This window comes from Athene noctua, chromosome 2 (assembly GCF_965140245.1).
Source record: "Athene noctua chromosome 2, bAthNoc1.hap1.1, whole genome shotgun sequence".
Taxonomy (NCBI): Eukaryota; Metazoa; Chordata; class Aves; order Strigiformes; family Strigidae; genus Athene; species Athene noctua.
In genome coordinates this window covers 15,728,293-15,755,408 of record NC_134038.1, presented here as the reverse complement: position 1 = coordinate 15,755,408, position 27,116 = coordinate 15,728,293, and the positions used below count along the sequence as shown (strand labels likewise).

Genomic DNA, 27,116 nt, shown 5'->3' with positions numbered 1-27,116 from the left:
TGCAGTGAATGGGAAGATCTGAATCCTGTTTCTAATGAAGAGGACTCAAAACTCTAAGACCACATCAATGTGTATGCCTTCAGATTGCACTCAAGCTTGAAGGGGAACCTTGACATGCCTTTTTGTTCACATAAAAAAGTCTCTAACTTGCTTATCCCTACAGTTCCTAAGGATGAGATCTCCAGCTTTCTTGTATAGTTGAATGAGTATGCCAAGTCACAGTTCTGACAATTTATATCAGGCTGCCTGGATATAAAATGATGCATGCAGTCCTGAGTCTGACTATTTTCTAATCAGGTTGTCTTCAGGTGGAAGTCATTGTACAAGCCAAATGTACGTAAAACAACTACTTTTGCAATGATGTGGATAAGCTTAACTGAGAAAAAGCTCTAGGATGTGGATGTAACCTCAGTGTGGTTGAAGAGCATCAGAACTGTGTGGTATTGCCATGTACATACTGCCTAAAACTCAATTCGTCACTCAGAAAAACAGTCAAATGACTCAATGCCCTTACAGCTGATACCTCTGGAAAAACACTGAAACTCTTACAGAACTAGTCACTAAAGATTTTCTCAATGTATCCTTTCTTTGTACAGGCAGCTTGTAATAAGTCAGGTGACTGAGAGGTATTTTACTGATAAAAGAAGGTAACATTATGCATAGCAGTATACATTTAAATTTTAGGATCACACAATACAGCTGTAGCTGAACTACAAACAGAAAAATACATTTTTAAAAAAACAATACCCTGCCACATTTCCGTTCACATTCATGTTTCAAATTAAGGCTGCTGTATAAATTGCTGGAATTAGCACTTAAGTACAGGTGCTTTATGAATACCTAGGCTGCATAGAGGAAAATTGGGTACTTTTTGAAAACCGTTCAGAATTTTGTTAGAATTCAGAGCTCCTTAACATCAAGGACCACAAGATCATTGTTAATACACTTCAATTTATTATTTTATAGGGAATCAATTTCAATTAAAATCCATTCAAACAGTGACTGGAAAAATTCTATAATATTGATCTTACGGGGGAACCAGCATAGTTAAAATTATTAATCATACTTGAGAATGTCATAAAACACTGGGCTAGTACCCATGCTTTATGATCATGTCAAATAAAGAGTTTAAAAAAACCCACCCTGTCCTTTGAGGAAGATGCCAGAGATCTGCATACTGCTTAGTAATAAAGAAACAGTTCATAACACTGCTGACTGCCTATGTATAACTAAGTAAATGAAGGTGCTTTATCATATGAAGCATAAAAGCCATTAAGAGTAAACTTTTATTTGAATAGAACCACATTCATTTTAAAAATTGCATTGCAGAAAGGCTTTTAAAGAATGTGAATGAAAAAAGAGAAGCTTTTAAATAAAACAGGTTCTTTTTACACAACTTAGAAAAGCAGCTTTACAAAGGCATAAAAAGGAGAGGGTTTTTCTCCTGCCTCCCTCGAATCTCTCCAGTAATTATAAATCTTTATTGCACAGGCCATAAATGCTAGTAACAATAGGAAGAAAAATGCTTTTGAACTATTTGGCAATGTTCACCTTCAGGGATTCAACACAGAAAAACTTTATTTTACTTTTTTAAAAAGGCTTTAAGCGACTTTAATATTTGTTAAAAGTGCCAATAAGGTGAAACAAACAGAACACATTCATGCAGGCATCATCATCACCAGTTTCACAAAATCAGAAAGATGGTGTTGCCAAAACGCATCTGGGTGAAGAGGGCAATACATCCAGCATTCAGACCAACTTTTCTCAGCGTAGGAGTTTACATCTAGGCAGAGCAAGTGGGAATTGATCGCACCTAAGTTTAGTCATCCACCACATAGACAAATACATCTGGCAGCCACAATGAGTTTCTCTAATAATGGAGAGCAACAGGCATCATTCATCTGACATCTCAGGTGTGACTGGTGTATCTGAAATACAGAGGATGTGTAGCTGCTACTGCATGCACATAATAGTAGATTGTTTAGAGTCTCCGTGGAAGGCAGCAGGTACCCAGTTGAAGGCATGCCAAGATAGGCTTTGGCACTTTCAGCACCACTGAGGCTGCCAGTGACTATGTTCTAGTTTGTAAAAAAAATTGTTGTGAACAACTTGTTTCATGACAGAGTACGACAGATACTCAATGGATACTAAAAGAATTAGGTGGGGAAGTACTCTTTCTAATGCAACAATTCTGGATGCTGGGGAGCCCAAGGGGATGGGACCAGAGGAAGGAGCCAGGGTTCTGGGCTCTGCCTAAACAGCACCTGATACTCTCCAAGGCAGAGTACTGGGACAGAGGGATACTGGATCTGACCAAGAATGGCATTTCTTATCTTATTTCCAACACTATCCATTCAGTTTGGTGTTAGCTGATAAAGACAGTCAGGTTTTGCATTGGACGCCCAGTTTCTATGTACTTTCTAAAGTGTCTGAAGGATAGTTAGGGCTCTCATTTCCTCAATTCTTTTATAAAAAAACTATCAACCCTAATTTTATTCTATGTCTGATTTCTGGAAAAATCTCACTAGAAATTACAAATACGTTACACTGTAAATGGCACCATCTTACAATATGTAGACTTGATTTATTTAAACTCTGTGTGAAAGACTGTACCTATTCCTGAAATCCCTTTTCCCAGCCTGTTCTTTTCGCCTGGGTGAAAACCAGTGATTTCTACTGGCACTGATCACAAACAGCTGTTGTTAAATCACAGCCTCTGACTGCTCAAAACTTTCCTATTTAGTTGAAAGTCTGTCATAACTGGCTGCAGCACAAACAGCAATATCTTCTTTTTTTTTTTTTTTTAAACCTTGAGCAAAATTCTTTTTTCTCTTTCCAATTTACACATGAGTAGGGAAATACATGCGTGTGTGTGTGTGTGTGTGTGTGCGTGTGTATGTAGTATCTATACATCAAACATGTAAGACAGTTTCAGGTATGCATTAGCATAGGAAAGGAACAAACTTCCCAGAACAAATTTTGCAGTAGACTGTCTTCTGAGAAATTTGAAAAGTGAGAATGAAAAAAAAAAAAAAATCAACATTAATAAAATAGTAAAACCAAACAACTGCAATCATGTCCTTGCAATTATACAAGACAGCTAATACTAAATCCTCAGTAGACTGAGCTGCAATATTATTTATAGAAACACATAAAAACACAAGCACATCATAATATTATACAGCTAAAATCTTGATGTAGAAGTTCATCAATACAAATTTCATAGTTGCATACATGTTTTCTTATTCATACTCCAAACTACTCTACTATGTACACTGAAGGACAATTCTGTGTTAAACCTATCCAGAGTGCATTACAATGTATCGTCCAGTGTATTGGAACTTATTTTACCTGTCAGCTGAATCACTCGGTTATTTGATATGAATATGTATTAGCATCACAGCAATAGCTAAAAGGTAACTAACAGAACCATGATAATTCAATGGTCTACCAGGGACCATTGACTGTACTGCAGAGTATATTCTTCAGGTTAGAAACCAGCCACATTAAATTCAAATAACTGATGCCGTAGATGGAATTTGATATTTACCGTCACTGATGCATGTATTTTTAAACATTTTATCTGCGCTCAGATACACACTCCACATACAATATTCTGCTTCAGCTAAAACAAATGAAAACTACAGAATACCCCTCAGTGCATACTTGTAACCTGAAAAAATTGATTTTCAGAAGTCTTAACAGTGCCTAAAGTCTGAAAAGCCTCTCAAGAACAACCACGCTTCTGACTCCAGAGCCTACACCCTCTTTAAGTGCTGCAAATGTCCTTGACTGGAAGTGGAAAAATTACAACAAAGACTGCTTTTTTGTAGTCTAAGGGATAGCAGCAAAGTCATTTTACAGTCTTCGAAAAGCAGTGTTAAGTACAAGTACTATGACTCCTACAGTGGTACAGGAAAAAAAGACATACGATGGAAAGGAATAAAAGGGGTATGGACCTATAGTGAAAATAAACCCGTATCAAGAAGGTGGTTAAGATTTCTTTACCTATTATCAGACAATTTAGCACACTGAGTACTGGAACAGTTTTGATGCCAGGATAAGGGATAAACTACAACTTTTAAGTAATTTCTGACAGCGTTTCTATGACATACTTTGTGTTCAATTCACAAGGTCTCCCAGAGATGTTGGAGCATAACAGGAGCATGGAGCAAAGGAAATCAGCTGGCAACTAAGTTGCTGGAACTCTTCTGAAATATTAAGTGTATTTTTCTGTGCCTTGGATAGATGCCATGTATGCAGCATATGCAAGAAACATTTGCATAGTAATTTGTGCTATAAGAAGGAAGGCCCTTCCTGACTAGCTGGAAGCTTCAAGGTTAGGGAAAAGAAAAAGGTGAGGTCAAGACAATGAAAACAAAAGAACTGGTGCCTGGTAAGAGGACAGTCAACATTTCAAACGCTGCATGCCTCTGAACACCACCACAGGGACATGAAACCAAGATTCCTCAAGTGTTACATACTTCCCCTGCCAGCTGCCTGGGAAGGCGAACACACTGCCTACCTGGAGCGCTCACAGAGACAACATCTGCTCTTTTTTACAGAAAAGAAAAAGAGTATTTCTGGCGGAAGGAACTCATGACTCCTCATGTGCCAAAACCCTGAGTCCAGAACATACCCAGGAAAGAAAATCGTACATCCTGCAAGTGTAACAGGATGACCCTCTATCACAAACCTCAGTTGTTCTGACTTCTTTACAGGGATGACAAAGAAATGTGCTGACCTCAAGAAATACTTCTTCGGAGGACATGAAGGACAGTAGGCAACAGGAGTTCGGACACCACAGCATCCAAAAAGCCTACATAGCAGGGAGACAACAAGCCGCAATCATCCTCTCTTAACTCCAGATGACCTTCCAGTTCTGCGCTTTGCAAAGTCACAAGTTCTCTCAAATTTTCTGACCACTCAAGTCCCTTTCTAGGCAGATGTGTAACTCCCAATCATTCATGGTGTGTACTGGAGCCATCACAGCAGGGAAGGTCTTCATATGTGGGAATTCAGAAGATGGGAGCGAGCCTAGTACTCCAAGGCTTTGAAAAATGACAACAAATCTCTTTACATGCGGTGATGCAAGCTGGAATGGCAGTGTTCAGGTTCCTCCCACCTTCAACATTCACAAGGAAGAAGCAGATAAGGTGATAAGGTGAACAGGAACTAGCATCATGTTTCTGACAGCCTCGGAGAGTTCAGTGCCAAACAGCTCAAATTTTGATCAAGCCTGCCTTTACTCTAGTATTAAAAGGCTGATAATACTGTAAAAATCCTTATGTTTCAGCTAGGGGGTTTTCATGGTCCTTTTATACTCACCACATCGACCATGAAGAAAAGGTTTCTGTTACAAGGTTTCCCTAAAACCCAGTGAGTGATCCATCACTAGAATACATGGCTCATACTTCATCCTTCCTCAGAAAATGAGACGCATCTTTGAAGGCCCTCTAGTTCCCTTCCTGAAAGAATACAGTGCTAGGGTACTGTAACAGGTTTTGAATGGGACTATTCTGGAAATTGAAGGAAGGAAAAAAAAATCAGTTTCATTGTGGTTACCATTAGGCACGTATGTTTTTCAGTAGCTGAGCATCAGTGCAGGATGAGCAGAAAACTTACTGAAGAAATAATTTCAACAAGTATCAACAGCTGTGATGATTTTCAGTGAAGCACAAAGCCTTATTCTAACACATTTTGCTAGCAGGATATTTTTTTTTTTTTTTAAATTTGTCACATTCTGTGCCTGGCAGTATATTCAAGTAGCACTTTGCCCCATATAAAACTCACAGAAGAGCTTAGGAGGGGACTCAGCGTCATTTTAAATACAGGTGTCATTTAATCCAAATCCAAAAACGCTTCTTAAGCTCAGCCTTATTAGCAGATTGCTGGCTATGGATACTTTGCTCAGAGACACACACAGCACTGTTGTACCACTTTGAGGACAGTCTCTTCTATGCTAGTCAAAAGCAGGACTCACATTGAAAAAGCTCAAAATAACGTCTTCTCTGTGTAGTTATGTAAGGCTTTTAAAAAAAAAATGATCTTTCAACTCAGGCTTACAGTGATAAGAGTACAATAATGGTGTTTCCAACAGTGTGCAGCTCTCCCCAAGAGACATTGGAACATATTTTGTCAAATTAGTTCCTCAACATCACTAAGTCTGGGAAAAAAGCACACATCAGTAGTTGGGCCTGTGCCCTTCTATCCTAGTGGAGGTTGGAATAGCATTTCTGCCGATAATAGCCTCAATCAGGCAGTTCTTACTCCAAAGAAAAGTCTTCCTAAAACTCAAGACAAGCCTTCAATTACACAATCACATACTATTCTGGCTCTAAGGTTCCCAGAACAGACTGGATGGTGTGTCCTGAATGAAGAAGAATGAAACAGTTTTAAGTTATTTTCTGAAACAGAAGTAGAAAAGAATGTTAGTTTTCTATTGAGATTTAAAAATGAGGTTAAATTTCTCTGCAGACAACAGAACACAAAACCACTTAAAATATCCGATAAGTATTACATAATGCTTTTTTAAAACTTTCCCTGTTCACTCCAGCTTCAATTGGGGTATGAACTAAAGTCAGTGGAAGTCTTTTTGCTGACATCAGTGGGCTCTGAATTAGGGCCTCATTGCTTGCAACCCAGCTTGCAAGCTAAATTAATTCAGAAAGGGGTTTTAACACCTTCTTTCACCTAATGATCTCCTGAGTTGTGCACTGAGAGACAGAGGGCTTTTTTTCTCCTCTTTTTAGAGGACGTTTTGGAGGACAGCAAAAGCACCGTTGTAACAACAGCTACACTGTGACCTGCAATATGTAAGTGGAATTTCCAAAAGGCAGAAACTCCTGGCATGCAAATATGTTACTTTTCAGAGGAAAAATGTTCTCAAAAACAGAAAAGCATTTACAAAAAACTATTCCAGTAGCAATCATAGTAAGAATATGAGTGGACACAGTTTGAAGAAGCTGGGCAAGGGGACAGAACCAGTTTTGAAGAACAACTGACATACACACAACTTTACAGACTGCACTGTAGTTGAGAGATTGTATCTTAACCTTAATACGTGCAAACAAGCACTTTCAACTGACACACACTCCAATTTAGTGTAAATGAGGTGATAAGGGATAGGAATACTTCTGTCATCCTACCACTCACTGTGCACCACCACCCACCCCCCCACTCCAGGATCATACAATTAACACAGTTCTGCTGCACAGGGGAATGTTTTCTGGACTGTTGTACTGCCCCATAACTTCAGCTCCATTTAAGAAGGCTGGAGAGGAGCTGAAGTGCAACACAAAGGCCAGCGGCATCGTGGGGGAAGACAGCAGGAGCTGCAGACCACCAGCTTTTTCTAAGTTTGTGCTGGCCTTTTTAAAGCATATGATGACATGACTTTATATGATCAGGCTAACTAACAACGTTCTCTCTATATGGCAGAGACACACTACTTTAAACACACATCCGTACATCTATCACTAGCCTGCCCTTCATAGTCCAGCATGTGTTTATTCATCCTCTTAGCAAAGTTCAGAACTGTATCCTCAACTGCATGTGCAAGGAATAAACCTCAAAGGATGCTGTCCTGAATTCCTTGAAATGCCAGTTGCCACTGTCTGCCTGATCATGATTCATACACCAGTTGATGTGTCCAGAGAAGAACCAGAAAGAAACAATAAAGGAGAAGCCTGGAACCATATAGCTCTCAATCTATAGGGAATCTATAGGAGAAATCTATAGGGACTGCAGTGATCAACTGACCCAAATTTACAGCTAGTGGGTCTTCATTGTCCCACATCAATAAAATCCCAACTTTCATAAGCAGGCCTAAAAACGTGATTGTTGGTGACCAGAACTTCACAGTCCTGCAAACTCTCAAGTGACACTCCAGATGCAGGTGAAGAGAGAACCCAGACAACTGAAAAGGACGTAGGAATAATGGATGAAAGGATCAGGAAGCACTTCTTTCCATAACGGGTTGTTAGGCATTGGAATGGTGGAGTCCCCATCCCTGGAGGTGTTTAAGAGTCGGGTTGACATAGCACTGAGGGATATGGTGTAGTTGGGAACTGTTAATGTTGGGTTGATGGTTGAACTGGATGGTCTTCAAGGTCTTTTCCAACATAGACAATTCTGTGATTCTGTGATGAAAGGATGAGGGGAAAAAAACAGTTCTAAACATCTGGGGACGACACTGATGCTTCAGCGTGTGCACTGTCTTTGACATGACACAACATGAGGTGAGCTTATATTCACAGATCATGGCAAAATGAAGGAGCCCTAAAGCTCCTCATCACAATCAACAAGACACCAAGTCTGAAGGAACAATTCAGTTGAGACATCTCTCTCAGATAAAATGCAGCTTACTCAACTAATCAGAAAGCTCTTCCCGAAACACAGTGAGCAAGGCTTAATAAAGAACATAATGCCATGTGTGAAGGACATTTTGTTAAAAATACACTGCATGTACTGAAGAACTCTATTTTTTTCATATGATGTGACATATAACGGGCACTGAACCAAAACACCACAGAAGTATGTGGTTAATGCTATCTCACTGGACTACCAAACAACGTTTAACATTGAGAAAGTATTGCAGATAGTAGATTGTAGAGGATCTCTAAATGTTCCTTTGAACTATTGCCACAATGATTGCTTTTCTTCCATGTTACCACAGCTGTTAGAAAGCCTTAATAGAGAGCTAATAACACAAGTCATCATAAAACATCTTAACCTCATTTGGAAAATAAGTATGAGATTTTTTGTTACTCCTTCTTCCCTGTCTTCTAATCAAGATCTCCATATTGAGCCCAGTTTTGCATTTTCTTAGCAGCATAAATTAGAAGCAACTCTATTCAAGTCAATAAAATTACAACAGGCAAAAAGAATCAGCCATCTGCAAAAAACAGTCTAACAGGTAATTTTCCACTGACAGCTCTTACCATAAAACAGGTTACAGAGATTACTCTTTAATTAACACCGAAAGTAAACAATTAATGCAAAATGTACTATGTCTGTAAAGACAGCATGTTCACTAATTCTGCCCTTTATATGTAATTATTTTCATCTTAGCAAGCAGACAGTTAAGTAAGGCTACTATCAAGCTGTAGATGGAGCCTATTCATCATGCAAAACAGGCAGCTGAACATCTCTATTTATTTATGCATTATTTTACCTTTTGTTCCCACCTTGGAAAGCATGTGAAATCTATGAGACATTTTCATGCACCATTTCTTGCGGGAGAACGTCAAGTCACCTTTTATGTCCTTAGGCAAACTTCTCCTGCCTGATCTCAATAACTGTCCAGACCAAAATTGTTTTTCATACCTTGTGTAAGCAGCTGGAGGTTTCGGACTTCTTCCCTCACCTTCAGCTGAAGGACTTGCTGCAGAATGTGCTGTCGCAGGCTTTCCTGGGCAATGCCCATTCGTTCAAGCTTTTTGTCAGTAAGTCTCAGCAAAGCACGGCCTGGATGCAAAAGGCAAAAAGGAAGAATCACCCAAGGATTTCCAGTAAGGCAATATTTTCATTCTGACAGGATAATTTTCTACAGAAAAATTCTCAGCCCTGAAATACCTCAGTCTGAGAGGTTTTGTTTCATCAGTTAGGTACTTCCTTGCTGTCAGAGATTATATTCCACTCCTCCCTTTTATTTTGATTTACTGTGTCATTCTGGTGCTTTGTGATACATTTAGGCATGTAAAATAGGCATCTTGTGCTGTTTTAGACAACCAACTGCTGTTCTTAAGTGCCAGCTGGTCTCCTACCGTTGGGATATCCCCTATAAGTCTACAATTGTTCCAGGTGACTAAATAGACCCTCACCTGTTTTCAAGCATCTACATTACTGTCAAGAAACCACTGGTGAAAGTGATTTTTACCAATTTAATCAATTTAAGATATACTGAGGATTAATATTGTTGTAATTCTGTATGTCTACAGAATAATAGCTCCATTTCTCAGGAGAGCCCTGGACTTCATGGGCCAGCCTTCCAAATCCCTCTCAACAGTAACCTATCACAGCAGAAGAGAAAGAATAGCCAGAGATTTCCCTTCACACTGTCAGTTATATTTAAATTATATTATATGAAAAAGATGTTTGCCCACCTATAAAAAGACATTTGTCCAACTATAAGGAGTCTATGCTCTTTGCAAGTAATGTTTGCGACTTATCTTTAGCATTAGGGTAATATTGAACCCATGGTCCCCACAGAGACTGTAGAAGTTAAAAAAAAAAAAATAAAATTAAACAATCCACACTCCCCAGATTACGCTAGTGGAATTCTAACTCCACTCTTTTGGGTATTGCTATGCTATAAGTAAACAGGAGGAAGGCAGCATACTGACTGAGCCAACACTAAAAAAGTATTTGGACCAAGCAGAGAGCCAAAGCATCAAGCAGAGCTTTACCTTAGGAAGAAAACCAAAATTTACTTTCTCTGGTCTTCACCACTGAACTGGTATAGGGAGGAGTGCCCTACAGCCCTCTACTTGATTCCCAGTGTATACATTTGCTATCCAAAGGTGCCCTGGTCAATACCAGCAAATCACACTGGAGTTACACTGATACTAACTTGGAAAATGGCATAAAATTTGGTTCACTTTTTTAAACAGACTCAACTTTTTACCTCCTCTAATTCTGACTGTAAGCACTAAAAATCTCTTCTTTGATTTCTCAGGCTTTATTCTGAAATCAGAAGATAGCGAAGAGCAAGTTACTCCCTCTGCAACACAGAAGGCTCCATGCTACTGTGGCTTTTGAATGGATTTAGCTCATCATAAAGTGTTACTCAACACAGCAAGATTAGGCCCTTATTCAATCTCTTTCCTTACAAACCAGCAATGAGTACAGAATTTTTATGATTATTTTAATTAAAAAATTTAGGATAAATGCCAAGAATCTAAAGGGGTGCACAATATTTGCCCTAAACCAAGCAGTTAGTAGTATACCCTTCAATGACTGCTAGATTTCATTCACAAGTGTTCTGTGAAGCAGGTAGTGGGATCTTGACATGATGCAATGTAAAATACTGGGATATTACTATTAACAAAGCAAGATGTCATTGATCAGATAAAAAATGACAGAGTACATACATTTTTTCCCCTTCCATGTCTCTGAAGTACTACATGCTATGGAGGATGACCTTTTGATGAGGGAAACTTTCTTTGAAATCAAAATAAGAATAATTCTATGGGTTAATATAATAAAAAATATGGAAATTAGTCTCTGACAGATCAATGCTAGCTGTCCAATTCCCCTAGTGATCCAGATAGTAATAATGACTTTAATTTTTATATCATCTTATCACACCAAAACATCTTAAAGCAATTTATAAAGGAAGTACAGTAGTACAAGAGTATGGTCTGTAATGCCAGTCTAGCAACTGAAAGAAAAAAAAAACCCAACAAGTCATCAGTTTTAAAGAGTACCAACATGCATATCATCTTAGGGCAGGGAGTCAGCAACAGTAGTATGAATGGACAGAAGCCAGGCACCTCATCCAGTGCCCTCCACCTCTTTTTGGACATAGATATAGTCATTACTTTTTACCTCCTCTGGGCAACTCTATTTCGTATTCAAACCGGTTTTCTACCCTAGTCACTGCCTTTGGAAGTTGAATGTGCACAAAACAGAGACGTCTCTTTTCAACTCCTGGCATGCCAGTTCCTCTTGCAGCTTAGGCTCAAAGCACAATGCTATTGGAAAAAACTGTCTTTGACTCATACTATCTGCAGCAGGTTGCACAAGTTGTCTTAAATTAACTCTTTCTTGCACCAAATCCAATGTGACATGTTGAGGCAGTGATGAGGCAAGAATGCAAACATCCAAATGTGGCATTTCAAGAATGCAGTAAATGACCTCAACTAAGAAAATTTAATCCTCCCCATATTTTTTCACCCCTCAACACTCAGAACATTATCCAAGTCAGAACTGGAATAATTTTTTATTCTGGTACTAAGTCATACCTTTGAAATGATAATGCTAATGCCTGGATCAGTCACCAAAGACAATTAGTTATTAAGGCCAAGGCCCTGACAATCAGCTAAAGATTTTAGATGCTTTGCTGTCTTGCTTCCTGTACTGTACATAGCACCAAATGATAACTCTTTCAGATAAGAACTCTGTAAAGGTTATTGAACACTGAAACCAGTTGTCCAGAAAGGTTGTGGAGTCTCCATCTTTGGAAACATTCAAAACCTGACTATAGTTGGCAACCTGAGCAACCTGCTATAGTTGGGTCTGCTTTCAGTAGGGGGTTAGACTAGATGATTGCCAGAGGTGCATTCTAACACCTCTGTGATTCTGTGAAACAACCTGCATGAAGGATCTCATAGAAAGATACATTGTCTTTGAAAAAGAGAATATTAACAAGGGCACTTAATAAGCATACACAAAAGATTGTCATTTTGGCAAGCATCACAGTTAAAACAGAGACAGTACAAATTGGGGACAGATTTTTAATTTTCAGAGTGCTGGGTAGAAAATGTTATCAAGAGCAGAACACGTAACAAATCTAACATTTTCTAAGCGTGTACACTGATCTTAGCTAGGACACAAGAAAAGGAACTTTACCTATAACTCAGGAAATTTTCTCAATGCTACAGAACTGGCACTACCTCTCAGTCATAGCAGCAACATGCATAAAAGAGACCAAGAGATTTTTTTCAAAAGCAACTTTACCAATAGAACCATAATGATTGCAGTCACAAACACCTGGGCCTTGGCTCTAGCTAATTGCAAGGCTGGAAACCAAATGCTTTAAAAAAACCCACAACTCCCTCAGTATCTGTACACATCTTTTAGCACCTAAACCCCAGCCCTCTCATACTCAGGACAGATCAGCCGTGGAATGTTGAGACACCCTGAGGGCAGACACAGAATACAAAATACTTTCCAACTTAATAATGGATTGATGGCCTAATTTTTTCTAATAAGACTTAGCTGCTGCAGATCTCATTTCATCAAGCTGAGGTTAGATGAAAATTTGAATGGAGGGAGAAACACTGCATGCCACAGAACATTACTATAAGTATTGGTCCAATGAGGTTGGCATTGGCCCTAGAGCAAGGAATGTGGCACAATCTGATGTACCTAATCAAAAATGCTCATACCTCCCTGCACTGGTATAGCTTACTGCTCTTCTCCCCAAGCCTGTGAAGCTGCACCAACTGCCAGTTCACAGGCCTCTAGAGGGACACCACTAACAACCCTTGAAAGTACACTTGTAATGGAGGTGAATGAAGAGGTAAGAAGGGACTTCTTAACCATGTAGAAAGAACCGAAGAAATACAGGGAAATGAGAGAAGATAGTAAGAGGCTGGTTTCACACAAAACCCTGAAGAAAACTATGATTAATTTAAAGTTGATGAAAATTATAAACCACTGGTGGAAACAAATGACGTGTGTGAAATACGGCCAAGAAAGGTGATCTTGTCTTCTGAGTACAATTGGATAGGTATACCTGAATATCAAGACAAGATATTCGGTTTATTTAATGTGGGGCACAGAGTCTAGGCAAAAAGGAACAAGGCGGAGAACACAAGGACATTAAAAAATGCCCTCATGCCAGACCAACAGCTCACCCAGCCCTGTATTCAGAGTGACAGTAGAAGATAAATTTCAGGAGAGCTATTGGGAGAGCTACTTTCCCTTTGTACCATGCCAGCATCCAGAACTGTTATACTAGGGTTATTAGAGACTACAGCATTTTTAGCACCTACTTATTGTCCTGATATCCATAAATTTGTCTTTTTAATCTTCCTGATACTGTCTGCCTCTGCAGCCTCCTGGGGAAATGCCTCACTGCCCATTTTTGTCTATTTTATATTGATTTCTTACTAATTGCTTCAAGTCTTCTCTAGTTCTTGCATTGCAGTAATTGGTTAACAGTTGAACACTCAGCTTATCTGTTGCTCCCATAATTTGTAAACTTCAGTCATATGCCTTCCGATCATATTTCTGGATGGATCCAGCTGACAAAACTAGAAAAACAGGAACACGGGATTCACTAAGATTCTAAATTATGCAGGATGAAAGCTTTTTCAAGTTTATACTTAAATGCTGCAAACACCATTTTAAATTGTTGTTGACACAACAGGATATTCTTACTTAATTGATGATAATGTGCTTCTCTACTTTTAGGGTAGAACAATTTCAAACATATTGCTTTTGTATTTATCTCTTTAGTTCCACAGACATATTCATAATTCTAGTTCATTGGATTTTTCTACTTGAAATAGTCTGATCACAGCTTTCCTCTTTCTTGTATAGGCTGATTGTTGGCTTCTCTTCACTACAGTGCTTAAAAACAAGCCTCCTAAGACTTATCAAGCAAAAAATTTCCATGACTGAGAAACAGACATTAATATCATTGTTCAGGTGCTGGTGAGACACAATTATAAAATTCTAATCATATACTCAGGAAAGAATTTAAACAAGAACAGGCAGAGAGAACGGCTATGACTTCATAGTGAGAATGGTGAAACTGTGAGAGGAGGCAAGAAAAACAATAGTCACCCACAGAATGAAAATGGCCTCGTGATGGCAGTGGAGGGAGATGAACATCGGGCAAAGAGAAGGAAACTATTAAACTAAGGAACTAAGTTGAAAAGAAAACAAATGGACATGAATACAACTGAGGATGCTGGGCCCAGAAACGTAAAAGAAGCACAAACCAGACCTCAATCAAATTGGTGTGACTTTATGATGCTGTTCTTGATTACCCATCAGATCTTCTACAGTCCCAGATTTTCTGCTTTCCAGATGAGAATTTAAGACCACATCTCTCTTTCTCTTGCCAGTCTCATCACTAGTCAACCAGCCACACCAGCCACTTTGTCATCAATGCCTTGTGGCAAATCTGTAGCTTTTCTTGCAAAAACAGTTAGATCTGGCTCATCTTACTAATCATTTTAGCCCTGAGACTGGTACACTCTTGGTAAACTGCAGCTTGCATTATCGCCCTCTTTGCTTCACTTCAGCTATCTAATATCTCACTAATCAGGGAAGACTCACTTGCTTCAAAACCAAAAATTGATTCATTTTTCATCAGACTCACAATACCAACAAATGCTTTATTGATCTATGTACTAACATAATGGCAGCTGTCAGCCTAGATGAAGGAGAGTTAGCTCCCAAAGTTGCTATTGGTGGCTGCCTGGTACTTCTGACACAATGAATAACTCTCAACTGGGGACCAGCTTTGGCAGATAGGAGATGCAAGGGATACTGGTAGGGAAATAAAACAGACGGAACAATAAATTCTAATGATAGGGACCAGAAGGAGCAAAGAAGACTATTTAACCTTGATGAATACTGGGAGACCTCAAACTGAGGAAGTTCTCTAACATCAGAGCCACATTCTTGTGCTTTCTCGTCCTGTTAACAAATGCAGCAAACCTCCATGGAACCATAGGAATTACTTTGTGGTAAGTCACAGGAATGGGAGAGGCCTGTGACTCCAGTATGGCTCCAGTGGAAGTTCTGGAAAGCACAGGAAGGCATTTGCTCATGTATCAAATTAGCTTCAGACACATCCTTATTTGTTAACATCATTAAAGAAGAGTAAGATGATTTGCTGGCTCTTTCTCATTCATTATTTGCTGTATCTGGATAAGGCCAGCTCTACAATAAAGTTTCTCAAAGAAAACACTGTCATATTGTTCAATTAATGTCTGATCAAGCTCAAAAAAGCAGCTATGTAAACAAAGGCACTTTCTGAATATTATCTGTATCCTTTATCTTCACATCATGTCTGTTTAAAGCTCTGACATGAGGAAGTGATGACTATTGTTACTGCTGCCAATAAATCTACAATAAAACCAATTTATTTCCATAAAACCCCTCTCAGGTCGCAGTTCTCTTGCACCTGTCTGTCCTTCCTCCACACTTCTGAACCACAAGCATGAACAGGATATGAAAGAAAAGTAAATCAACACAATCTTAAACTTAGCTGCATTTTCAAACACAAAATCAGCAACAACCATGATATAACTTTGTTTCTAAATTTGTCTGTTTCCGAAGTAGTCAGTTTCCCAATTCCCTCCATATTCCATCACATAAGGATGTAATTTTCTATTCTCTTAATTCTGACACAGTCCTTTGAGCTATATATCTCCTGCTCATCAAAGGTCTCCAAAAATGCACCAAGTCAGGAGATGTCTTTCTGGGACTCAGTTTTTCCCCAGCTCTTCCCAAGGACCTCTCCCAGCCAGCTACCTCCACAGCTGCTTCTCCCCAGCCACCACTATCTTTGGGGCTCCTACACCCTGCTACACAGGCTCAAGCATGTCCATCTGCTCAGTTACAACAATGTTGAATTTATGCTGTTGTAAGAAACAAACCTGCAGTAATGGTGAAGTCACGTAAAAATACCAAAAGACGGTGAGTTAACAGAGCATGGATCTTGAATATTCATTTTAGGAACTGCATTTTAAAAAGTACCCTTACTCTCTTCCTGATAGATACTATCTTCCAGCCAAGCAGCTCAAAACAGCCCAAGTATCTTGAAAAGTCATGCTAAAGACAAAAATCCCTCTGCTGAAGCGAGAGTCTCCCGACTCCCAGCTCCTCCCATAAAAAAAGCAAGCAATTCCTGCTCCTTGACTCCACCACACATTTTCAAGAAAGTATTTAATTGTATACTTTAATTGTGTGGGAGCACCACACATCCTTATATCACAGAATCATTTAGGTTGGAAAAGACCCTTAAGGTCATCAAGTCCAACGGTAAACCTAACACTGCCAAGCCCACCACTAAACCATGTCCCTAAGCACCACATCTACATGTCTTTTAAATACGTCCAGGGATGATGACTCTACCACTGCCCTGGGCAGCCTGTTCCAGTGCTTGACAACCCTTTCAGTGAAGCAGTTTTTCCTAATACCCAATTTAAACCTCCCCTGGTGCAACTTGAGGCCATTTCCTCCTGTCCTATCATTTGTTATGAGGGAAAATAGATCAACACCCCCCCCCTCACTACAACATCCTTGCATGTAGTTGTAGAGAGTTATAAGGTCTCCCCTGAGCCTCCTTTTCTGCAGACTAAACAAGCCCAGTTCCCTCAGCCACTCTCATAAGACATGTGCTCCAGACCCTTCATCAGCTTCTCTGCTCTTCTTTGGACAGGCTGCAGCACCTCAACATCTTTCTTGTAGTGAGGGGCCCAAAACTGAACACATTATTCCCAGGTGCAGCCTCACCAGTGCCGAGCACAGGGGTCAGATCCCTTCCCTGTCCCTGCTGGCCACGCTATTGCTGACACAAGCCAGGATGCCATTGGCCTTCTTGGCCACCCGGGCACACTGCTGGCTCCTGTTCAGCCGGCTGTCAATCCACACCCCCAGGTCCTTTTCCACCAGGCAGCTTTCCAGCCACTCTGCCCCAAGCCTGTAGCGTTGCACGGGGTTGTTGTGACCCAAGTGCAGGATTCAGCACTTAGCCTTGTTCAACTTCATATAATTGGCCTCGGCCTGTCCAGATCCCTCTGTAGAGCCTGACTGCCCTCAAGCAGATCAACACTCCCACCCAACTTGGTGTTACCTGCAGACTCACTGAGAGTGCACTTGATCCCCTCATCCAGATCGTTGATAAAGATATTAAATATAACTGTTACAGATATGTAACAGCCTTAGTTATCAAATTTTAAATTAATTACTTGTGTCTAATGATTTAGAAATATATTCCATAATAACTTTTTTCTAAGATAGTATTGGTTCTATACAGAGAAGGGAAGGGGTTAATGAGAAATTGTGCATCGTGATTACTGGAAGTGGTTCAGTAAGTAATTTACTGTACTGATGGGAACTATATTGATTCCTTACAAGTCTTGAGTAAAAGACTGTTAGACAGTCCTGTTTTTCAGCTGAACGTATTCAGGACCTGATGATTTTAATAGGAGGAAATTGTAATAAATTGAATTCCCTTCTGAAATATAAATTCAGGCACAAATCATATTACACCACTTTTCAAATATACTCTAGAATGTGAGACAACCATTTTTAGTGCTCTCAGGAAGGACCCGATAGGACCCACAAAGTAAATTAAGGATAAATGTAAACCTTTAGCAGGCAGTCTATAAATCCACATTGCTTGTTGTATATACGTTTGCCAACCTACTTCCTGGCCATACATAATTATATATTATCTACAGCTATATATAAAGATATAAAGACATGTAATAATGGACTTCTATTATATTGCACATTGTATTTTTAAGAAACAAAATCCAGGACTATTGTTTGCTTGTATCTGTGTGCTAAATTTATGGTCCTCCTATTCAAATAAACAACCTCAAGGTCTTTTTTGTTCGTGATGGAGTGACTCAATCTGTCAACACCTCTGATTTTGTCCACCATCAGCAGGACACACAGTTCTTCAATTCCTAGTTAATCTAATGTTGCACAGTGTGCAACCCATTATGCATTACATATTCCATTTCTTTATTAATTAAAAAAAAAATCACATTAGATTATGCCTGCTGGCAAAACTCTTGTTAATTTATTCAGGAGTAAACACACACCCATATATTATAATGCACAGCTTCTACACAGAACAGATTAGGAAATGGAGAGCCAATTTGGAAAGCATTAGAATCAACAGAATTCTTTACAGCAAACTCAAACCTTTCCTGTAACTCCTAATGGTGGACTTTACAAAACTCAGTTTTCTTCCAGAAAAAAAGGGATCATTTATCACCACAAGAAAAAACCATACACACAAAAGAACCCAGCACTCATCGTTGAAGTGCTCAACCCAACTGGAACTGGGAAATCCTTGAAAGCACACAGAGGACTGTATTATCTTCTGACATTTCCAAAGCAAAAGGGATTCTGCAGTTCTGCCTAGAAACAGACCTGGTGTGTACATCTGGCAAAGGAGGCAAGCCCTGTGAAGTACACATGTGAATTCAAAAAAAGCTGCCATTTAATTAAGAACACCTGCTCCTATCACAAACATACCCACTGAGCTCTTTGAACTGCACTAGTATGAAACACGCTGAAGACCAGGCTCTGGGAGCATGCCTCCCCCATCCAAGGGACAGAAATGGTCAGTAAATATTGCTGCTTGCTCTAATTTGCTACTAAACAATCCAATCAATAACCCAAAGGACACGACTCTTCAGTATACAATATATAGAAGGATGAGGAAAAACAATCCATTTATATGGAATATCTTCCATGTTTTTGTAATGCTTCGGAAGGTGATCTTGGGGGCCATCTCACGCATTCTGTGATGCTGGTAAAAAATGTCCCTTCTTCCTCCTGATTATTCTGCCATACAGCATTCAGGCAAAAACCTACAAAAATATCGTATTTGGAACATGTTTAATTCATTTTCTGAGTTTCTTTTAATGCCAAACTTGTGGGAAGCAAGGAGGACCTACATAATGTGACCAGACAGCTTACTGTACTGCATTACAAAAGCTCTGTGGCCATCATAGGTTCTAGTGGACCACAATCTGCGAACTTAGATTTTCTAGTAAGACTTTCCAATCACTACTTTGCTTTTTTTTTTTTAAGAGCAAAATTAAATTTTTATTAAATATTAAAATAAGCTTTCATATGTCAATGCTGAGATGCATACAGTATAACAACATTTCCCAATCAGTACCCTTAGCTCCCTCCTGCTCCACATTGCTATCTCCAAGCACCTTTCAGTGGTGCTTTCTTCCATGCCTGTATCAGCTTTGCCCTTCATTTTTTAATAAAAAATGAAATTGAGAAAAGTTTTGTGTTAATATTCATGACGTTAATAATTCATGTTAATAAAAATGGAAAAATTAAAAGCAGCATGCTCATAGGTTAAGCACGATAGACTGTTTCAACTCTCCTAACCTGAAGGAAGAATCAGCCCCATCTCTCCTTGTACATTTTTTGCTCTACCATTTCTCTTTGGGGGCTTTAACTAGAAGCCTGGCATCTGTTAAGCTGCACACAGCACCTCCGATGGGCCCTTAACTTACAGTTTATGCTGCCCATTTTATAACCTAGAGGAAGATAATTTTCCCATTCTAAGAATTACCTTTACTCAATTACATGCACAGTCTTACAGATAGATAACACTAATCTGTTGCTACGTTGTTTGTGTAGTAGACAACATTGCAGAAATCCTTTGCATTTCTTCCAACCTTTATTACTGTAGCTGTGAGGAGGAGAATCAGGACATAAGGATTTTATTCTGCTGGCCTATTCCTATTTAATATTTACACTCAACCTATAGAAGACTTTGAGACCAGTAATTTGGGATCAGAAATAAAACAGACATCTAAGCAATGACTTATTGTACCTAATTTGTAAGCAACTGGTCCCTATAACAGAATCCAGACCTTATTTTTTTAAATTCTGCCTCCTGTACCCCATGCACTTGACTCAGCAAGACATTCCACCACGCACATAGAAGTAGGACCAATAATAATAATGCAACACTAACATACAGGAGCCTTACCAGAGGCTGCAGACTGGTACTGTGGTCCAAATGGAACATGCAGCCCAGACCACTGCTCTGGCTTTAGGTCTCACTCTCTCAAGGAAAAATAACAGCTCATTTTCCCCTACAAAGTGTAAGAAGACATTGTGTGACCTTTTTTATAAAAACAACTACTACAGCAAGGGAGCTCTCCCAAAAAGAGGGAGATGCCTCATCCCCAAACTCCCAGGGAATATGATGAATCCCAGCTCCTCCTCCAAGCCAGGGGCACCAGGACTCTGGAGGAAAGGCTGCACTGACCTTTCTGCAACGCACTTGGGAAGCTGTACACGAGATGCAAGCAAACAAATCTCTGTCAACTCCCAGACTGTTTCCAAGACCAGACAGAGAGAACCCAGTCCAGCCCCTGGGGAAGTGTCCTGGTGTCGGTGTTAACACAGCTCTCCCTTCCCTGCGCTTCAGGGAAAGCATCAATTGCCCAGGCAGGTGGTTAGCTTGGAGGCAGGACTTGAAAGCCCTCAGGCTGAGGAGGAAGCCAGACTTATTTTCCCTTCTGCTCAGATTGGGATGATTTGGGCATGCATAAAGAAGCAACTCCAGGCACTGAGGTAAATTCACAGCTAAAATAAAAAGGGAACTAGGATGTTGAGGCACCTCCAGGCATTTTCATCAACCAAACAAGGGACTCTTCTGGATGATAATTCAGGCGTTCAGTTTGCAATCCAGAACATCGCACCTAGCTCCTGCATTAGGCACAATGGGATCTGCGTGTGTTGCTCGCTCTCTGGCTGCTCAGCAGAAGATGCCTAGAAAGGAGCTTGGGAGCAAAGCTAGAATATAACGCTTTCCCAAAACACACTCTCAGCCTCCAAAAGCTTATAGTTTAGGGACTAATTAACAAAAATAGAGTTGGCTAATTTGAGCTACAGCTGATGGATGGCTTCCAGTGACTATTGCAATACTTAAGAGCTGCTTGTGAGAGGAACCTCACCAACATCTGAAAATGGCAGAACAACTCTCCCACTCTCAGTGTGATTTGATTTGATCTAGCAGGAAGCGGCAAAATTAGAAACAAGTGTGCAAGGTAAACCTAAACTAATTCAAATGAGAAATGAGCTCAGTAATGATGTTATTTCATATTCACAGCCATCTAGCAGTGAAATGGGTGATTCTCAGGTCCATATGGTCTTCAAATGAAGTTTTTGGAAGAGACAGTTCAGAGGAGCCCAGGTTATTGGGGTCTGCACAAGAGCAAGGCAGCAGTACTGGGGGGCTGTTTACCTCTGCATGAGATCCAGCATTCCAAAAGGCCTTGGAAAAAAGTGTGGTAAAGAGTAAGAGAAAGGAAAAGAAATGTATATAAGCCAAACAAGTACTAGTAAACTCCCAAACCCCAGGTAACCTAGGGTTTTTGCTTTGTATTATACCGTCTTTCCAATAGCTCCCATGGGGTTTCTTTCTACTATAATTTTTTTCTCTTTCAGACAGTCTGCATCACTTCAAAATAGCAAATGTTAAAGCCTTGTATTATGTATGAATCTTCAGTTACACCTTGCTTTTTAAGAAAGAGTGTATCGAGAGGACACATTCAAGCACATGACATGATCCACCTTTAAGTTCTTTTGGTAAAGAGGCACTGAGTTGAACAAGCACTAGTCAACCAATAAAATCAGACTAGAGAAAAAGCAACAACTGTGGCTAGAGAATATATTCTAACCCTTACTAACAATTTGCATATAATAATTTATACAGAGGAAAAAGACTGGAAACAATCATCACAGAAATTTCCTATACTGAAGACTATTTCTCTAAGCAGACCAAAAAAGCAGATGACACACTGTTTAAGCACAGTGCTTTTACTCACAGAATATGCATTAGGTGTCAGTGACACACTGGTTAAGTCTAGGGCCAGATACTTTCCTAGTGCAAAGAGTGACTATTCTGACAGTTTCAGTGAAGATGCAGCCACTCTTATCAGAGCTCAGACACATATACACAAAATCATTTTTCCACTGGTTTACACACACAGAACAAAGAAAAGAAATACATAATTTTCAGCCTGGCAAAACTTTCCTAAACCACAAGAGTCTAGAGAATGTTTTCTGAGTACTAACACTGAGCCACAAATTTAATCCTTAGTCAAGTACTAAATTGTCTATCTTCATCTCCATTCATTAGCTTGCACGCAGTCTTCAGTACAGAAGCCAAATCATTTCAGGGTTAGTTTCAAACATAGTTTTGGCTATGCACGAAATAAAATTTCTTATTTCTACATAATAAATAAACATCTAAGCTTAACACTCTTTCTTGGGCTGTAGATGCATGTCTTGTGAAACTCTAGCAAGTAACAGTATTTACATAGCAAGATCTGAATAGCAATACAAACCCAGAGAGTGACAACAGACATAAAGTAGTTATTTACTTCATCTTCCAGTGTATAATTAAAATTCTAAAACAAATATCCTGATCTGTAAATACTCTTTACTCAATTCACTTACATTTCTTCTGTAATGTTCTCCTTTGAGTCCTCTTTACGATCCACATTATGCTTGGTTTTCCTCACCAGTGTTCTTCTGTTTTTTTTCCCACTGGAACAAGTTATTTTCTGCAGTTTTCACAGACTGCAAAGCTTCCCTGGTTAAGAAATACATTGTGCACCATGTGAGCACTGACAGTGTGAAATCCTGATGGTACCCAAGAAGTAAATCAGCTGGATGGTAAGTAGGATCACAGCTGTCTATAGATTGAATTATCAACTACAAATCCTTCAGCACAGTTGCGTAAGAAGCTGATCTAAATCAAGTTATTTCTAGCCTGACCCTGATTGCTAGATCCTTTCTAGCAATTTTCTGATGACCTTTGAAGACAGGCAGGCCAAGATTCTTTCTGCGACATACAATGAGCCATGAGCACTCCCAATCATGTCCTCAATACCTTGTATCTGCTCTGAGCATCCAGGTGCTACTTAAACGATAAGGAGAAGATTGCATAAGGTCCATTCATAGTGACGTAGGAAACATTTTTGTTATTCAGCTAGCAAGAAAAGGACCTGGGGTCCTGGAGGATACCAAGTTGAACATAAGCCAGCAACGTGCCCTTGCAGCAAAGAAGGCAAACAGCCTCCTGGGCTGCATTAGGGCAAAGCGTTTCCAGCAGGCCAAGGGAAGTGCTCCTTCCCTTCTGCTTGACCCTGCTGAGGCCCCATCTGGAGTACTGTGTCCATTTCTGGGATCCTCAGAGCAGGAGAGACATGGACATACTGGAGCAAGTCCATCAAAGGGCCATGAAGACGATTAATGGATTGGAGCACCTGTCAGATAAAGGAAGGCTGACAGAGATGAGACTGCTCAGCCAGGAGAAGAGAAGGCTCAGGGGGAGGTTTTCAATGTGTGTAAACACCTGATGGGAGGAGTAAAGAGAGAAAGGCCACAAACTGAAACACAAGAAGTTCCACTGAAACTTAACATTTTTTTATTATGAGTGTACTAGAACACTAGAACTTATGTTTAGAGAAGTGGAGTTTCCATTCTTGGAGATACTCAAAACTGATGCGACATAGCCCTGAACAACAGGTTCTAGCTGACACTGCTTTAAGCAGGGGATTGGACAAGGTGATCTCCAGAGCTGCCTTCCAATCTCCATGATTCTCTGATTCTATTCCATGAAGGTACAGAGCAGCAAATCTGGCTGCCTGAACTTCAAGAGAGTTAGCAAGGTCACAATTAGCAGCTACTGAAGAGTCTTACACACTTTGTATATCAATATATTCCATTGAAATGTGCAAACCAAGGAGACAGGTTGAAAGAGTGCCTATCTACCTGGAACCTCCTCCAAAACTGTTCATATACTACTGTACACAACCTGCAGTATCCCTCAGTAGGAGCATCCAGACATTGGATTTCTCTAAAGGAAATGCTATAACTAGCAAGGTTGGAAAGGCAGAAGGATGGGGGCTATTAAGTGTGTAAAACCTGTTTTTTTCCAGCCTTTTGAAGCTCAGCTGATGTTGTGTGCTCTGAAACAGGGCTGCAGCTGGTTCTAAGAATGTGCATTCTCCACTGCTGTCCATTACAGCAAATTAAGCAGTGCCACCATTGTCCAGGCACGGGAAGTCAGCTGTTTTTACTATCAAGTCACCCCAACAGTTCCTGGGATGACTCTGGCCTGCACCACTTAACACTTCCCCAGAAACTCCAGGGTATGGCTCAGGAACTAGCAGAGGCTCTTTCACACCCATAGATGGTATGAACACAGCCTAAAGAATAAAAGCCCTTAGTAGCATGGGCACAAGCCATTCTGTAAAAATTAGCCTTAGTGCCAAAAGAGGTTTGAGGAAACATCACTGTATCAACACAACATTACAGAGCCACAAGTTCTGTTGGCAAAACCCACCCTGCTCCACTGAATAGTACATCTGCTCCATAAGGGTCTGTTCAGTCTTAGAAACAAGAGGACTTTCAGGATTCATTATCTCTTCCTAAAAAGTAAAAGCATAAGCTGGTTTCTCAGAAATCAGAGATCAGAGGTGAGACAAAATTATTTCCTCCCCTGTGAATTCTATGTGTCCATTGGCACAAGTCAAGCAGTTGGAAAGGATTTCCCCCGCTGTTTCCTACCTGTTCTAAACTATTAAATAACTTAGTTCTCTCAGCAGTGGAAATGGGGAAAAGCAATGGAAAATAGATGTTTGGTTAAGTTTTTAATGACTATGGCAATTTTATTTAGATTTAATTTTCACTTCTATGCATTTGAAGAATTCTGCTGTTTTCAGAGCTGTCTCAGCTCTTAGTTATGCCACATGAGAAAGGTGTTCCAACATTTCAAACACTGGAAGTGAGGAGGAGAGAGAAGAGGTGTAAATGACTGGGATGTTGTGTTTGAGGAAAGTAACAACACATTTCTACAAGGAATGCCATTTCTGTGAAGTCCTGTAAGAAACAATGTGTGAAAGAGAGCCCAAAAAGCAGCAATCTCAAATCCAGTTTTGGATTTGAAGGGCAACATGCTGTATTTCACATTGCACAAGTATGAAGAGCTGTCAAGGATTTTTACACATATATTCTGCCTGATTCACAGGGACCATTAATTACGGTTGTAGTGTATGTCTGTCTTAGTTCACTTGCATTTCTTGGGCACACCCTTAACATGTTTTGCGATGCTGACCTCTAAACCAGTACTGCTTCTGAAGCACTGTCAGGTCACATAGAAACAATACTCACGAATATTGGTCTCCTGCAAGTACAATTAGACTGCTGGCCCAGACCCCACAGGAACAGCTTTAAAGCAAGGGCAATAAGAGCATCTGAAAAAGGAAGACTGACAAAAATCTGATACTTCTAAAGACAGTTACTAGGTTTTGGTCTTTACCTAAGCACAATAATTAATGGGATAAGATATCATTCCAGACTTGGATAAACACCATGTGATAGAAGTAAATCACCTTCCTACAACTCTGCAGACTGAACACTTTCTGCAAAGTAACTTCCCCAGTATGGGAAAGCACCTGCTTGTTGCTAGCCCAGAGCCTCTCACTGTTGCAGAGTGGCTGGGTAGTAGCAGAGCTACTACAAGATTGCTGTAACAGAAGAATGCACAGATATCAAGACAACTACTCTGCTGTCACAGAGGTGGTCGATATGAAGACAGTTATTAATGGCTTGTACTGTTAGGGTTCCTGAATGGTGCAAAGCTGTTAATAAGAAACATTCTTATTACTGATTCCCAGTCTAAGATTTGAGGTTCACTGTAAATATTTTTATTAGGCTTTAAAGCATTGTTCTGACCACTGTAAAAGGTTTATTTGGAGGGGTGATGGAAGAAGTTAGAAAGAACCACAATGCCAGGATTTGAGAACCGTCCTGACTTACACCCACACACATGCTGACAACAGGAACATTTGCATCAACAGAGGACCATCTCCTGAGATGAGTCCTGACTTGCAGCATTTTGGAATTGCCAGTCATTCAATGCACTTCCCAAGCTTGCAAAACCTTTCACTAAACACTTGCTTAGAAAAGAGAATCAATTCAAGTCTGCCTTAAGAAGACAGACTTAAGAATCCTAGAATGACTGGGGAAATGGCTTTTAGGGAGCTGAAAGACAGATCAGCACCCAACTAACCAGGCTCTTCACACGGAAATGTTTCTTGCTACCACTGACTTCTGCAACGCAATCAAGAGTTTTCTGAAAGCAAGAGACCTGCACTTCAATATGGAGTATCAGATAATCTCAGTTACATGAAACAGCCTCTATGAAATGAAGTGATTTAAAAAAGAGAGACTCTTATTCGAGGAGTAGTTTGTGGGAAAACCATGTTCTTTGATAAGAAATTTTACTTATGTGATAAAGTAAAATATTGCCCCATATACACTTACCTATTTGAGTGTCAACTCATGCAAAGTGTTACTCATAACTGCGGCATCCACACTCTCATTCATATTCTGTATCTTCAGTTTTAATAAGCTGTCTATTACAAAGTTATTTTCACGTATCCCTGTTCTGAATTTGTTATAAGGCCTGCCTGGATGTTATGGCAGCAGTGCTTCAAAACAGAAAGAGCAGCAGTACAAAGCCATCAAATGACAAATACAATGAAATTTCAGGATATTATTTATTATTTTTAATAATAAAAACTCAATAGTATACCATGATGAAAGCTGCTCACATTATGGATTTTTTTTTATAGTAG

General features: G+C 39.8%; 1 protein-coding gene across 3 annotated transcripts in view; it reads right to left on the bottom strand.

The window, feature by feature from the left end:
- Positions 1-27,116, bottom strand: part of SAMD12 (sterile alpha motif domain containing 12) — a 176,596-nt gene that overhangs the window by 79,947 nt on the left and 69,533 nt on the right. For all 3 annotated transcript variants that reach the window (XM_074898505.1, XM_074898507.1, XM_074898506.1), the window contains exon 4: positions 9,328-9,468. In XM_074898505.1, the coding sequence (XP_074754606.1) occupies positions 9,328-9,468 (141 nt within the window). The remainder of the gene's footprint in view (positions 1-9,327; positions 9,469-27,116) is intronic.